The sequence below is a fragment of the Panicum hallii genome, chromosome 2, assembly GCF_002211085.1.
Source record: "Panicum hallii strain FIL2 chromosome 2, PHallii_v3.1, whole genome shotgun sequence".
In the NCBI taxonomy this organism is placed as follows: domain Eukaryota; kingdom Viridiplantae; phylum Streptophyta; class Magnoliopsida; order Poales; family Poaceae; genus Panicum; species Panicum hallii.
In genome coordinates this window covers 42,739,800-42,753,435 of record NC_038043.1, presented here as the reverse complement: position 1 = coordinate 42,753,435, position 13,636 = coordinate 42,739,800, and the positions used below count along the sequence as shown (strand labels likewise).

The window sequence follows — 13,636 nt, the reverse complement described above, 5'->3', positions numbered from 1 at the left end:
ACTATGCATCACTGCTCCTGGGCTCTATTCCTACATCAAGACCCTTTCCTACTTGTTTAGTTTGGTTCTCACTATGGAAGCTTCATTTATGTGGATAGATTTTTTTTACTGTTAATTGATTGGAGCAATATCGATGTGACAGCATATAACACATATGAATTTCTGTGTGGAATTATTATCTTCAACCGGCAATAGCTTAGCTCAAAAGTTGGAAGCAGTGTTAGAAAACCGCATTTAGTTATACGAGAAAACTTTAGCGCCCAATGGATACATATATGGCTTTATCGATGGCTTAGCAGTGTAGTAATCCTCCATATTGTATTTTATCAACTGCCGTACTACTTACACCAAACTGTTCTCACCAATCTCACGGTACCTTCTTACTGTAAACCAGTTTCTTATTGTAAACCAGTTTCTCGAGGGCTTTATTATAGACTTAAAGTTCACTTCTTAAATCTTGTTTGATGCTAAAGTTTATGAGTCAGTCCTACATGAACCTTGCAGAATCGTCCACAATCATCTGTGTTTCTGGCATCCAACAGTAGTTCAAGTTAGTGTGCTTTCTATTTTGGCCATAAGTTGGCTTCCATCCCGTTTACATCGTGAGCTTGATAATAATTACTCAGATGCATTCACAAGCAACTGCAGCATGTGTATAACTTTTTCATTCATAGAAAAATAAGTTTACGCGCAGTCAGCAACTGAAACCTACAAAAGAAATACGATCCTGCCAAATAGAGTGACCCCAAGAGCCTCCAAGGTTTCATACTTCCCTATCATTTCTTTGTCCATTTACGCCTTCCGACCTTGCATCACGTAATCCAGTCATTCCAGATCCTACCTGCATCTTGTCATGACTGTTACAGGGTAGAAATGGACTGGCCTAGAAAGCGACACCTAACATTGAGATAATATGATTGGAGCCGTTAACTTCACTTTAGTTTGTTCCTTGAACCAAGTTGGCAGATAGGACAGCAAACCAGACTGCAGATCAATCGTCAAGAAGAGAGTAATCAGCGGATTTGATGTCGTGTTCGCGGCTCCCTCCATTCACCGATTCACACAGAAGTTCGAAGGAAAAAGGGTGAAAAATTCCACTTCCACCATATTCATAGCCATGCTAGTGACCTTGCAAGAAACCAATCAGACTTGTATTTAAGATTATACTGGAGGTAGTACACGCTAGAGCCCTTGCTCCATGTCCTAAAACAACTGGAGCCCTTCCAACATGCGGGAGTCTACAGTATAAAACAACTCACTGTTTGTAAACTTTCTTTGAACATGCAAAGGCTGTGACATCCTACTGCCGTAGCTATAGAAGACGAAATGCACCGGCTTGTTACCATAGCCTTGCTTCATCCCTGATTCACACGAAGAGCTCGTCCGCCGTGCGGAAAGCAGAGCAGAACACTGGCATTTCACTCACGTTATATTAAGTGACAGCAGGAGAAAGCATAGCACACATCGAAATCCCTTGCACAGCGCTCCAGGTGTGCATTTGGCGCATGTCAACCCAGAACTGCACAAAGGACATTGCCAGTGGGCAGTGCTGGACACTGTTTGGAATAAGTTCTCAAATAGAGTGCAACTTGTGCATGCCATTTTATAATTTCAAGGTCTTCTGTAACTATCCATTAGCTATGATTAGTGAAACCTAATAAGTCACCCCAGAGTCTGAACTAAATAGGTACCCCTCCGTTCCAAATTATTAGTTATTTTAGCTTTTCTAGATATATAGATTTCGCAATGCACCTAGAGATAACATATGTTTAGATATATAACAAAAACTATGTAAAAATCTAAAACGACTAATAATTTGGAATGGATGGAGTATAAACTATCATATGCTTCATAGAATGGAGCAAGGTCGCTTATGTCAGCATGGAACACTTGGAAACAATTAGGTATCGGTAAGTCAAATATGCAGGGGTTGTCGTGTCGCCGGATCCCACATTTGAATCGCACCGGATGAAGTTCATATTCAGATGTATTTATCTTACCGATGTTAGGCATATGTTGTTCTGCCCTGTTACCCTGTACCCCAAAGCGTAACTCCTGGCTACATACATAAAAAACAACTCATGACATGAACAAGGATGTAAATCCTTCTGCACTTCATGCGTTTATTGACGGGTGTTTCTGCAGTTCTTGCATTAAGGTCATCTGCCACGCGCCCTACATGAACAGCTTTACAGAGTAGTGATGTGTCGTAAAACTTCTGGAAACGCAACCAACTTGCAGACCCGTATTTCTTTGATTCTTTCCACGTGGTTTTGCTGACATCAGATGTGACAGATCACACGCCCTATAGAGCTCCTTGGTATCACCTTATTGCACAAAACCAGGGTCTGCTTTGTCCAAAGTCCAAACCTTCACGATGCCCCCAACAGCTCCTTGATATCATATCCTTGCAGCTGACACAGTATACAAAACCACTGTAAATTACTGCATTGCATACCTTTTACAGAACATAATATGTTCCAGAGCACTATGACTTAAATTAAAAAACAAATATAAAGATATTTAGGTAACAGAGAAATAGCTGTTCCTACTCTTGTGCAATTCTATGCAACTTATGATTTTGAGAATGTTCACCAAGAACGAGTTTTGCCAAAATGCGTGTATTGTAATAGGAGTTAGAAGATTGCGTGTATTGTAATAGGAGTGTATTATGCTCACCAAGAACTTATGATTTCGAGAATTCTCAAAATGCGTGTATTACTCACTGCTAACTTATGCAACTTATGATAGAGGGACATACCTGAAGAAAGGTTAGCAGCAATATTACTCCTGAGTTCCAAAATGCGTGTATTGTAATAGGAGTTAGAAGATTGCGGGTTTGAGCATACGAAAACCCTAGTGTAACACCTGCATAACAATGGACAAGGTTAGTAAGTAACAATGGCAAGCAAAAAAGCAAAGAATTAAACAAAGAAATCAGTAACCCCAGTATCTAACAACTGATTGCATATGCCAATAGCTGTGACTGTGCCTGGTTGTAGTCATCGGATCTAAATCCATTTAATTTAGGTGTTGCATGTTGTGCCTGCCGGTTGTGTGTTTGGATACAATCGTCTGTCAAATCAGATACCTGCGCAGCCAGTTCTAAAACTACTTTCTTACAAAAACAGACCATAAATATGGCATGCCAAAACTTACCAACAAATCAGCAATTCCTGTAATTGACAACAGTTGAATATGCTAACGGTTGTGATTGTGGATGTCAGTTTTAACTGCATTTAGACCTTGCGTACTGTGTCTGCCTATTGGGTTACCCCTCCCCCACCCCAACACCCCAACCCCCTGTGCCACGTGCGCTTGCGCCGTTTGCAGCTGCAGCTGCCATATCTTGAAGTCAATTTTCACTTTTTTCTTACAAAGAAAAAACCAGAAATATGCATACCACAAAATGGCCACAACGATGTAACTAGGCAGGATATGGTCCAATTGATTACCAACTAATATGTTTGGTATTCATATGGTTTTCTATTTTAATAAAATTTGAACAGAGAATTACCAAGTAAAAATAGCTGTGGAAATTGTCCAGGAGTCAGATGAGCAAGGGCGAATACAGCAGCACTGACAAGTACACAAACTGGAGTAGGAAACCTGTACCCAGAAAAATTGTTGAATACCTCAACATGAAAAACTTTTGCAATGCACCAAATTTCTACATGCAAGCAGGAGAAAAAAAATTGCTAGGACAAACGGGAAACAAGTTTGGATTTTTACCACTTAGTCAAGGACATCATTAGAAATCCTCGAAACACGGTCTCCTCCAGAAGTGGTGCCAGAACTCCAGTAATTCCCACCAAAAAGGCAGTGCTAGCAACAAAAAAGAAAGTTGGAAACAAGATCAAGTTCGCGTTACCTGGTTAGAGGCAGGAACCCACTAAAACACAAAAGAGAGATAGATGATACCTAGTAGTGGATGAGCCAATCAGGGGCAATAAAAGAACTAGTGAATCAGTCTGAGCCAATGAAACGAAATATTTTTGTAAGTACTTAACAAATTCCAAGAAGCGCTTGGCATAGGTTATGCTCTACATGTACTATTGTATTAAACAGTAAACAGGCAAATATATGAAAAGAAAATACATCATATAGCATATGACATCTTCTATGCTGAATAAATTGAACTACAAACATGTTTTGAACGGCATTAAAGTGACTAATATGTGGTAGTGCACAGGAAAGGTCTAGTTGCTAAAGCATATATTTATCTGACCTCTCTCTCTGGAGTTTCACCATTCAGATAGGTCATAGCAGCTCCTGCTAAAGCAATAGAAATCACTGCCACAAAGAGGCCAACTCCAGCCCACAAAAGCCATCCATTCTGCAGCTTGAACGGTTCTTTAATATCTGAAAGTTTTACAACATTCCTGCATAAATATACTTCTTCCTTTTGATAAAAATTATTATAAAGGAAACATTCATCACAATTTTTTTGAAGTTATTCATCATAAATTAACTTTGAGAAGCAGCACCATGAAAAAAGAAGATAAACCTAGACTGCTAATTATGATTTAAAATGGTAATTTATGTTCCATCAAAATATCACACAACAATTTTCACTTGACAAAACAGCTTTTATGAGAAAAATGCTTTTGTACTTGCATAATAAGAAATTTATTGAGTGACCATAACAAGATTGAGTCCTTACCATAACGAAATACATCATCTGGGAATGGTCGAAACGTATTGGTGATGCCAAATATAACGCCAAGCAGAACTACTGTCACGCTACTGCACAGAGAGTACAAAAGCAAAATGTAAATCTTTCAGCAATTTGTGTTGCTCATTTATTTGTGGAAGATAAACAGCTTATAAGCAAGGAATTGAAAGGTGTTGTGCACATAATAATAGAAAATTGTATCATACAGTTGCCCAAGAAATAATATTTCTGTCTTCTCATCTATAGTTGCCTCCACAGCTTTAAACCCCACGTATTGCAAAGCGGATTGCTCAACCAATCCTGTCAAAACAAAGCTGTCTAAAGAACACTCAGATTCTTTATTCAACAGACTCATAACAGTACAGTCAAACATGCTAACCTCACCGTAAATAACAAAAAAAATTAACAATCTGATGTGTAAAGGTGGCTTACCTTACTCCACAGCCTACCATGGTGAGCATAACAGTTTGCCACTCCCATGGCACATCCCACCGGCGAAGGATTGGCCACTCGTCAGAACTCTGCTTAGGTTCAGATAATGTCACAAGCTCCACACCAGTCACGAAAAAAAAATATCATGAAAACAAGGAATAGCCACAATCCAAATGAACTCCGGAAATGCCCTAGATTTAGCTACATACTCTGCAGCTATGTATTCCTGACAGTTCATTCTGATGCACTCAGCTAAATGATATATTTTCTTTGCCATTACCGGAAGCTAAATTCTACAGAGCTACTTTTATATCCAGTTCAGAAGAAGGTTATCAAGAAACGAAACGGTTAAGCATCACCTTATCCGAAGGAGAGGGACTCCTGTTATTGGCGTTATAGGAGAAACACGGAAAGCGTCCGCCCCTCCTATAGCTCCTCCTCCACCGGCCGGTCTCCGTCAACCGCAGCAATCGCTGCTCTGCTCCTGCAACTGCTAAGCGGCCAGATTTTGGCGAGGGAAGTGGCTTCTTCTGTCTCGAGAGGACGACGGGTCTGCACGGGAGCGTCCGGAGGACGATAAGTGAGAGCGGCGGCGGCGACGACGATGAGGACGCCATCGGAAACATGCCTTCTGCTCTCTGCTCACCGATGGTGAAGCCGCGTGAAGTATCGCGGCGTCCCGGGGATAAGATGATGGGGCTTTCGAAAATTACGTAAATCCGAGGTTGAAAATAAAAATTGTAAAGTTAGGCGTATCCGTGAAAAATCCTATAGGTCGAGGGATCGAATCGCAAAAGAGTTATAACCCTTCTTCCTGTCCCGGCGGTTGTGTTGGCGGCGGCGGCGGCGATGGCGACGTCGGCAAGCACGTCCGGGGAGTGGCTCAAGGGCACCCTGCAGGATCTTCGGGAGAGTAAGGGGAGCGAGCTGGAGCTCGACGCTGACCTCATCTCGGGCCTCGTCTCCTTCTGCGAGCTCGCATCTCCCCCCGACGCAGCCAGCTACCTCGAGGTTCGTGTGCCAGTGCCCATCCCTTAGAACGACGCGTATATTGTGCGCTTAATCTGCCGTGGCTCTTTAAATTCTGATCGGAGCTTATCTTGTGCGCTTGCGCCTGACGCGGCGGCCTGATCTGACCGCCGGCCAGAGTGTTGTTCTGGGATTAGGGTTTTCGCGATTTCAGATCGCTGAAAACTTGATAGTTTTCAATAACACGGTCGCCGGTCTATTCTGATTGTGTGGATGTTTGCTGCTGCGCGTCGCTACCAAATTGCTTTGTTGCTGGGGTTTGGGTTTCTGTGGGGTTTCGTTGCAAGGAGAGGATGATAAATGATCGAAGTGCCTCAGCTAGTTAGATTAGAAGAAGCTTCATGTTACTGGGAGTCTTATGGACTTGTTAGGTGCTTGGATGAATTGTTTCATAATGGATGACTTTGTATAACCTGATCAAGTATTGCAAGCATGATTGAACTTCAAATCTGTTGCTTAATTTGCCGTATATATCCACAAGGTGGATATAGAGGCTGGGTTAATCCTTTATCTAAAAAAAATCTGTTGCTTAAATGTGTGTCTGCATGTTCGCTGCAACTTAAATGATTTGGTCCGGTAGTGTCCAGGATGATTGAGTTCAAGAATATTAATTTATTTTCTATGTTCTTACATGGATGTTAGTGCCTGGGCACAACAAGATGTTAATCATGGTTCTGCCACTCAATGTGAATTTGATTCAACGGATGTGTAGGATCTTTATCAAATAAGCCATCTGGTTTCTTTAAGGCCTGATGTGAAGGCAGATTTCTAATTCCACTGCGATTTTCCATTGCCTTCTCTTGTGATGCAAAATCCTGTGCTATTTGTCTCTTGTTTGATTGGCACATGTGTATTATTCTCTCCAGAACAAGGTTTCTTCATATGTTCCAGTGTATGATAAAAATATGTTACTTTCTTGCGAAACTGTCGCCTTGTAAGTTGCAACAGTTTGATTTTTTTTTAACTTCACATATCTTTGCTGTCCATCTTGAAGCATCTTGAAGTTGAAAGGGTGAACTACACACACTTGGCTCAGATACCGATGAGGACTAGCATACCTTTAGCATCTTTTGTTTTCCTTTCTTTTCTTTTTTGGCTTGAAATTTTTCTCAGTTTGTCACTTATCATTATGAGAGGTCTAGTTCCATCACTTCATTTTTTTTTGTTTCGGTGTATTTGTTTCATACCGCTTTCACACCATTTATGTACAAATGTTGAAACCACCATAGCTTAGTTTACATAAACACTTATCATGGTTTGCACTTTTTGATGTCGCAGAATTTTATTGGAAAAGAAGCTGCTCAGGACATTATTCAGGAGTACTTGCGGAGGAGGGGTCACATTGGTTCCTTGAATGGAACTGAAAGCTTGCAATCATCTAACCTTCAGCCTTATGTTAAGCCATCTGCTGACGCGGCGGCTACACAAACAAAGAAACAAATGCGCGCACAAAAGAATGCAGCGTCTTCTTCTAGTCAGAGTTCCAAGAATCAATCAGAAACTGCAGAATCCCAACTTGCTTCCAAGAGAGGTTCAAAAAAGAAAGGGGCAAAGGCCATTTCCCTCGCTGAAGCGGCGAAGGGTTCCATTGTCTTCAAGCAGGGGAAACCTTGTTCGTGCCAAGCACGGCAGCATAACCTTGTTAGCAACTGCTTATCTTGTGGCAAAATTGTGTGCGAACAAGAGGGCGAGGGGCCCTGTAGTTTCTGTGGTGCACTGGTCTTAAAGGAAGGTAGTACATATGCTGGTTTAAGTGATGTTGGACTACCTCTTTCAGAAGCTGAAGCTGAAGCTGAAGCATATGCAAAGAGGCTTGTTGACTATGACAGGAACGCTGCTGCAAGGACTAAAGTTTATGACGACCAAAGTGACTATTTTGAAATGGAAGGAAACAGTTGGCTCTCTTCAAAGGTAAATTACATTTGATTCTTTCTACTTGATAGTTCCACTTCATTCCTTATGGTCCATACATGTTCATATTTTAAGTTCCATCCATTGATCTATGCTGTGACCATGCTAAATCTTAACAATAACGGATTTTAATAGTGAGAGCTTGATCTAAATCTGCCTCTGATCCTGATTTGTGAATTAATTTTTATTATAGGATTTATTATGGCTGAGTGGTTAGGGATAGGCAAGGATCTCCTGATTGGTTGTGTCCATAAGCATGATCTAGGATTTCCTTGCCTATATATACATGTATCTTGTGTCCCCTATAATGAATCTATTGTCCACGCAATCTCAATTGCTTTCTAGTATCCTTTTAGGAAGTTTAAATAATTAATTTTGTGGAACTGGTTCTGTTTCTATAACAACCTCATAATTATAATCTCTAACATCATGTGCATTAAGAACATGTAACCTCATGGATAATATGAAGAGGTTATGTACAGCTCTCTTAAGAAACTGGCATATCACAATTGAACTGCTTTCAAGGATGCTAACTTAGTTACCTATTTTTCACACTCCAGGAAAAGTCAGTCCTACAGAAGCAGCAAGAGGAAGCTCAGGAAGCAGCTGCAAGTCAAAAGGGGAAAGTGGTTGTTACATTTGATTTGGTGGGCCGTAAGGTAATTACTTGCTTTATTGCATTCCTGTTGAACAGCAGCTCATCTATGCTTGGTTCAAGTCTAGAAGCTTCAGCAGAACATTTGGATGTAGACATAACTTCACAAGTGTTTTTCTGCAGGTGATTTTGAACAAGGATGGAGCCACTGAGCTGGAAACGGAGCACCCAATCATGAGACCGCCTGAAGAGAAGGATCAGAGCTACCGCATACAGCCCAACCCCACAATCAGAGAGCAACCTGTGTACGTCGAAACAGGTCCAGTGAAGCCAAAAACTGACCGAGCAAAACAGAGTAAGAGACTTGCCAAGAATGGTCTGTGCCTGGAGGTAACCGGCAGGCTGCAGCACGATGACAAGGACCTGCAGAGCATTCTGAGTGGCAAGGTGAAGAAAGGTGATCACCTGGCTTACAGTTCCTTTGGTCAGGCACGCGAAGGGGATGACGTCGAATGCTCCCAAGATTTTGATTGAGACGTCTGAATTGTAGTGAGCTGAAAAAATCACAAAAGGCCTGTAAAATCATTTAGTGCCCCATCCAACTCATGCACATACACCTTTTGCACCCAGTTTCCTGCAAAATGCAAATGCGAGTGTTTGGCACCTTTTGTCCTTTCACGTTACCCTCGGTTCAATTTTTTGTCAATGGTACTTGATGTATAACAGATTAAGAGGATCTTATGTTAGGCAAGTCTCTAGGGCCCTATTACGGAGGGTGCGTCTATGTTCGAATGAATCTCGGCGTTGTTTTGACGATGGATGCCTCTGTTTTTCGTGTGGTGGCAAATGTGGGCTTTTACTGGGCCCAATTCGGCTCGGCCTGGCGCTCGCTCTCCCATTCCGTCATCGACTAAACGTTCTTTCTGTTCACAATCCGGCCGGCCGCCCCTCTCCGCACTCGTAGATGGCGAAGCGTTCGAAGGCGGCGGCGATGGAGAGGAGGGACTGGCCTTCGCTCCTCCCCGACCTACTGAGCCATGTCGGGGCACGGGTACTGGCTGCTGATGTGGTGGACCATGGAGTTTTGGAGTGCCGCCTAACCCGCCACGACGCGCTACGCTCTTTCCGCCACTGGTGTAGCGGCCGTTTTGAGCGCCACAGGTTAGGCACGCATGACGGGTTAGGCGGCACTCCAAACATCTCCTTCCGCGGCAGCGCTGGCGCGCGTCCGCGCCCAGCCCGCGCGACCCGACCCTCCGCGACCCCCGCCTCCGCCCGCGCGGCTGGGTCGCGCTCTGCGACGGCGACGGCGTGCGCCCGGCAGACGCGTGCGAGGTCGCCTTATTCCACGCCGCCACCGGCAGGTGCCTCCGCGTCCGCTTGCCGGAGCTCCAGGGCCACCGCATCGTCGGCTTTACGGATGGCCTCGTCATCCTGATCAACAAGGAAACCACCGCCGACCGCGTCCCGCACCCCTTCACCCGCGTCGCCGTCGACCTCCCGCCGATCGCCGCCATCTTCAACTACATGGTCAAGGAGCAGCAGTCCCGCGCCTGGATGAGAGCCGCCGTGTGCGCGTCCCAGGACTCCCCCGATTCCATCGCCGTCGTCGCATGGTCGTCGCCGAGCCTAGCTTCCCCTGCTGGTATATCGTGCACCACAACCTTGTGCTTGCCTCAGCCATGCCCTTCCATGGCCGTATCTACGGCGTCATGAGCAACGAGAGGCAGGTTCTGCAAATCTATCCTCGATGTTCGAATCCTTGTGTTGCTCGTATCCCGAACACATTCAGCATCCCTCGAACGCACGCATTCTTCCTCGTGGAATCCGCCGCGCGCTTGATACTTGTCCTCCATCATTTTCACTTTGACAATTACATCGAGAGATATAAACCTTGCCAGTTTGCAGGCTTTTTTCTCAGCCGCGACCGATGCCTCTGTGTGTCTCAGAACAATCTGCCTTCCATCACCAGCAACGCCATTTACTTCGAGTCTGAAGACCTCTACCCCGTGGTTATGTACTCTGTCAGCAGCAGCGCATGTGAGCTATTATCGACGTTGTCCATCATCCATGACTACAGAAAGAGGGTCCAGCCCTCTGTTCGGCCCTTCACGCTTGTAGATCATTTATTCACCTTTTGCAACCATCGTTGTTGGTAGGCTCTTGGACCTTAGTTATTGTCAATTCCATTGTTTGTGTGTAACTCTAATATTCTAACTGAACTGCTTTCTCTTACTGTAGGTTGGGGACTTATGTTTCATGAATACCGCTGCTTACCTAGATCATGGAAGAAGCTGTTGAAAAAACTCAAAACTCAAGACTGCGAAGTCAAGTTCCAAGCCAGGGCCATACATTGGCAGGTGTAGTCTGAGCGGTGTTTCAGTAATTAATGCCTAAGACCTTGTCCTTTGGCCTGGAAGCTTTTCCATTTACTTTCGACAACTCTGTCTCAAACTCTCTCTCTAATCTCGTCTGCACAAGTGCTACTTGAAAGGACCTCAAGACGTCTAGAGGAGGGTAAATAGGCTAATATGCAACTTTAACCCAAATGTCCAGATACTCTAGACTTGAGGTCCGAATTTTTTGAATATTATATCCGGAATATCTGGATATGAAAGTTGAAAGACAAACAATAAAGTACAGGTGTAGAAAATTTAGATCGAGTAAATTTGCCAATACCAGACGTTCCTTCTAAGCATTTCTCACAAGCTGGTTCAAGCTAGAAGCTTGTAAATAAGTAGATCAAGCTCAAACTCTAGAAAGTTAGTCTCACAAGTAAATAGAAAAAAGTTTAAGTAAAGAACATATGGAGAAATAGAGATTTATTTTCCGAAATTTACTCCCAAAGGAGCTACGTCTCCGTTGAGGAAGAGTTCAAGAGACGGTGCTTAAGAACTCTTATGCTCCTCACCCAAGGACGAGACCAACGCTCAAGCCCAAGGTCACTTACTATGAGTTCCTCCAAGAGAAAAGATGATTACAAACTTCCCGTGATGCTCACAACTTCAGCTGAGCATTTGCGAGCACGCCTAGCCGTTTAGGAGCTCAAAGCTCCTATTGTAACAAACTTGAATCCACCAGCTTGATGAAGACTAAGTGCTCAAACGATGGAATGGCAGCTCACTAGCACGGATTTCTTCTCTTGCAACACTCTCACTTTCCCTCAAGGAATTCTCTCAAGAAAGGAAGAGAGGGAGTGATAGAGCTCTTGAAAGGCTTGTGAAACTGTTCAGTTTGAAAAATTTGACAAGAGCCCCCTGGTTGAAGGTGTATTGGGGGTATTTATACCCTCATTCAAAAAAATAGCCGTTGGCGAAAGAGTACCCGGATACTCCGGGTATGTATCCGGATACTCCGGACATTGTTCCCGCACATTCCGGACAGAGACCCGGAGACTCCGGTTTTGGCAGAGACACTCTTAAAATATCATTTTGAAATATTTTTTATGGCTTACAAGTATTCCTGGTTCTAAGTCAAAACCTGCATATTAAAGTTTCTCTTAATAGTACGGGATTTCATACTCAAAAATAAAATAAAAGTCTACTATTCGAGTAAATTTCAATCACCGCTTTTTTATTTCCTTTTGAGGAGTTGTACTTCATCGTATGTTTTGCTTGTTCAACTTTAGCACCTACACACATGCAAGATAACGAGATTAAACATACATATGTTTTGTCGTCTAAACACCCAAACCCTCCTAAATATCTTTACTACTGTAGTTTATAGGGACTCAGAAAATACTTCTCTGTTGTGCAAAAAGTAACTCCAATTAGGCAATTACTATTCTCCTTTATAGCTAACAGTCCCAAGTCCCCCTAATGTAACATCTACTAACAACGAAACAAAGGATTCCATCATTTTTGTGCTTCCCTTTTTCAACGTCAAGCAAACAGTTTTCTTCTACCCTAGCTTGCGCTCTATGCTGTTTAGTCAGGGTCCTTCCTGCTATGTTGAACTTGACACCCCATTCAATTTATGACATCTGTTTGATATATTACTAATAAAATTGGGATTTTTTTTGCATAAAGTCAGTCCTAGTAAGTAAAAAAAATGCATGATGACCATAACACCAAATAAAATGTTTTTTAGTTTGTTAGTTAAGCATTTTGTGGCAGGATCCCAAATTAAACATAGAACAGGGCCTTAAAGAACTTTGGTATGGCCCTGTTCCATGCTTGGTGGGGTTGAGTTCCAGGATGTAGTTGTTAGGCCAGCAGTTTCCTGTCATTGACATGCTGCCCAGCAGTTTGGGCATATGTAGTTGTTGGGCTTTGGAGTTTGGATGCATTGAGCATAGAGTTTCCATTGACATGCTGACCAGCAGTTTTTCTGTATTAGATTGAATTAGTTAATTTATGGGAAATATTTTGTGCAGTTTGGTTGTATAAACCTGTGCTTCTAAAGCTTCCAATCATAACTTCTGTAACTTGCTCCAATGCATAAGCTTTGGAAAAAATCAGGTGTGGTAGGGGAGGTGATGATCCATCCAAATCGGCACTAGAGAAATTTATCAGACCTCCCTGTTTCCATGTTCCTTTTGGTATTATTTAAATCTGAATCAGACTTTCAGTTCCCTCGGAGTATGTGCATGTGCAGTTTCCTGTAAAACTATGGAGGGCAAGTCACAATAGGAACAAACAAGCAAAAAAAAAGTTTGTTTTCGCTTTTGCTGATTTGCACATTTAATTTTCTTTGTTCTGTGATGTTTTGTTATATCGATCATGGTGCATGGTTACACTTTGACAATTGAAATTTAGAAATTTGCTTTTTGTTCTGCTAGGTTGATTAGTGTCACGAAAAGAGCAGCATTTTCGGACCTCCAAGGGATTCAAGTCGCAGCTCGAGATGACAAAGGTGGTAAAGGAACTCTAAGGTCACGGCTCGCAGTGAGAAAGTTTCATGACTTGCTAGAGCAACGGCGAGTTATTTTGCCAGTGCTGCCTATGTTTACAGCATTCAGTTGTGATTGAGCCGATGCTGGTTGATGCATGTGC

The 13,636-nt window shown here is 42.9% G+C and overlaps 3 protein-coding genes across 3 annotated transcripts; 2 read left to right on the top strand and 1 right to left on the bottom strand.

The window, feature by feature from the left end:
* Positions 1-1,969: 1,969 nt before the first annotated feature.
* LOC112880678 lies at positions 1,970-5,860 on the bottom strand. Its single transcript, XM_025945414.1, has 10 exons — positions 5,467-5,860; positions 5,108-5,196; positions 4,882-4,989; positions 4,664-4,746; positions 4,229-4,362; positions 3,922-3,971; positions 3,733-3,825; positions 3,518-3,609; positions 2,762-2,868; positions 1,970-2,414 (listed from the first exon to the last, which is right to left on the bottom strand). Exons 1-10 carry the CDS (start codon positions 5,731-5,733, stop codon positions 2,373-2,375), a joined length of 1,065 nt encoding a protein of 354 aa, XP_025801199.1. The 5' UTR covers positions 5,734-5,860; the 3' UTR covers positions 1,970-2,372.
* On the top strand, positions 5,831-9,438 carry LOC112880677 (activating signal cointegrator 1). Its single transcript, XM_025945413.1, has 4 exons — positions 5,831-6,118; positions 7,415-8,047; positions 8,608-8,706; positions 8,826-9,438. Exons 1-4 carry the CDS (start codon positions 5,957-5,959, stop codon positions 9,174-9,176), a joined length of 1,245 nt encoding a protein of 414 aa, XP_025801198.1. The 5' UTR covers positions 5,831-5,956; the 3' UTR covers positions 9,177-9,438.
* Positions 9,439-9,606: 168 nt separating this feature from the next.
* LOC112881081 lies at positions 9,607-10,987 on the top strand. Its single transcript, XM_025945785.1, has 3 exons — positions 9,607-9,693; positions 9,858-10,797; positions 10,884-10,987. The coding sequence occupies exons 1-2, from the start codon at positions 9,607-9,609 to the stop codon at positions 10,356-10,358; spliced, it is 588 nt and encodes a 195-aa protein (XP_025801570.1). The 3' UTR covers positions 10,359-10,797; positions 10,884-10,987.
* The last annotated feature ends 2,649 nt before the right edge of the window (positions 10,988-13,636 follow it).

Excerpts from the sequence above, each read along its gene's own strand:
- LOC112880677 (XM_025945413.1), top strand. The coding sequence starts at position 5,957 with ATGGCGACGTCGGCAAGCACGTCCGGGGAGTGGCTCAAGGGCACCCTG. Across the intron at positions 6,119-7,414 it reads ACGCAGCCAGCTACCTCGAG|AATTTTATTGGAAAAGAAGC; the intron begins GTTCGTGTGCCA and ends TTGATGTCGCAG. Across the intron at positions 8,707-8,825 it reads TTGATTTGGTGGGCCGTAAG|GTGATTTTGAACAAGGATGG; the intron begins GTAATTACTTGC and ends GTTTTTCTGCAG.
- LOC112881081 (XM_025945785.1), top strand. The coding sequence starts at position 9,607 with ATGGCGAAGCGTTCGAAGGCGGCGGCGATGGAGAGGAGGGACTGGCCT. Across the intron at positions 9,694-9,857 it reads TGAGCCATGTCGGGGCACGG|CGCTGGCGCGCGTCCGCGCC; the intron begins GTACTGGCTGCT and ends CTTCCGCGGCAG.
- LOC112880678 (XM_025945414.1), bottom strand. The coding sequence starts at position 5,733 with ATGTTTCCGATGGCGTCCTCATCGTCGTCGCCGCCGCCGCTCTCACTT. Across the intron at positions 4,990-5,107 it reads ATGGTAGGCTGTGGAGTAAG|CTTTGTTTTGACAGGATTGG; the intron begins GTAAGCCACCTT and ends TTCTTTAGACAG. Across the intron at positions 2,415-2,761 it reads TGCTGCTAACCTTTCTTCAG|CTGCAAGGATATGATATCAA; the intron begins GTATGTCCCTCT and ends ATACTGTGTCAG.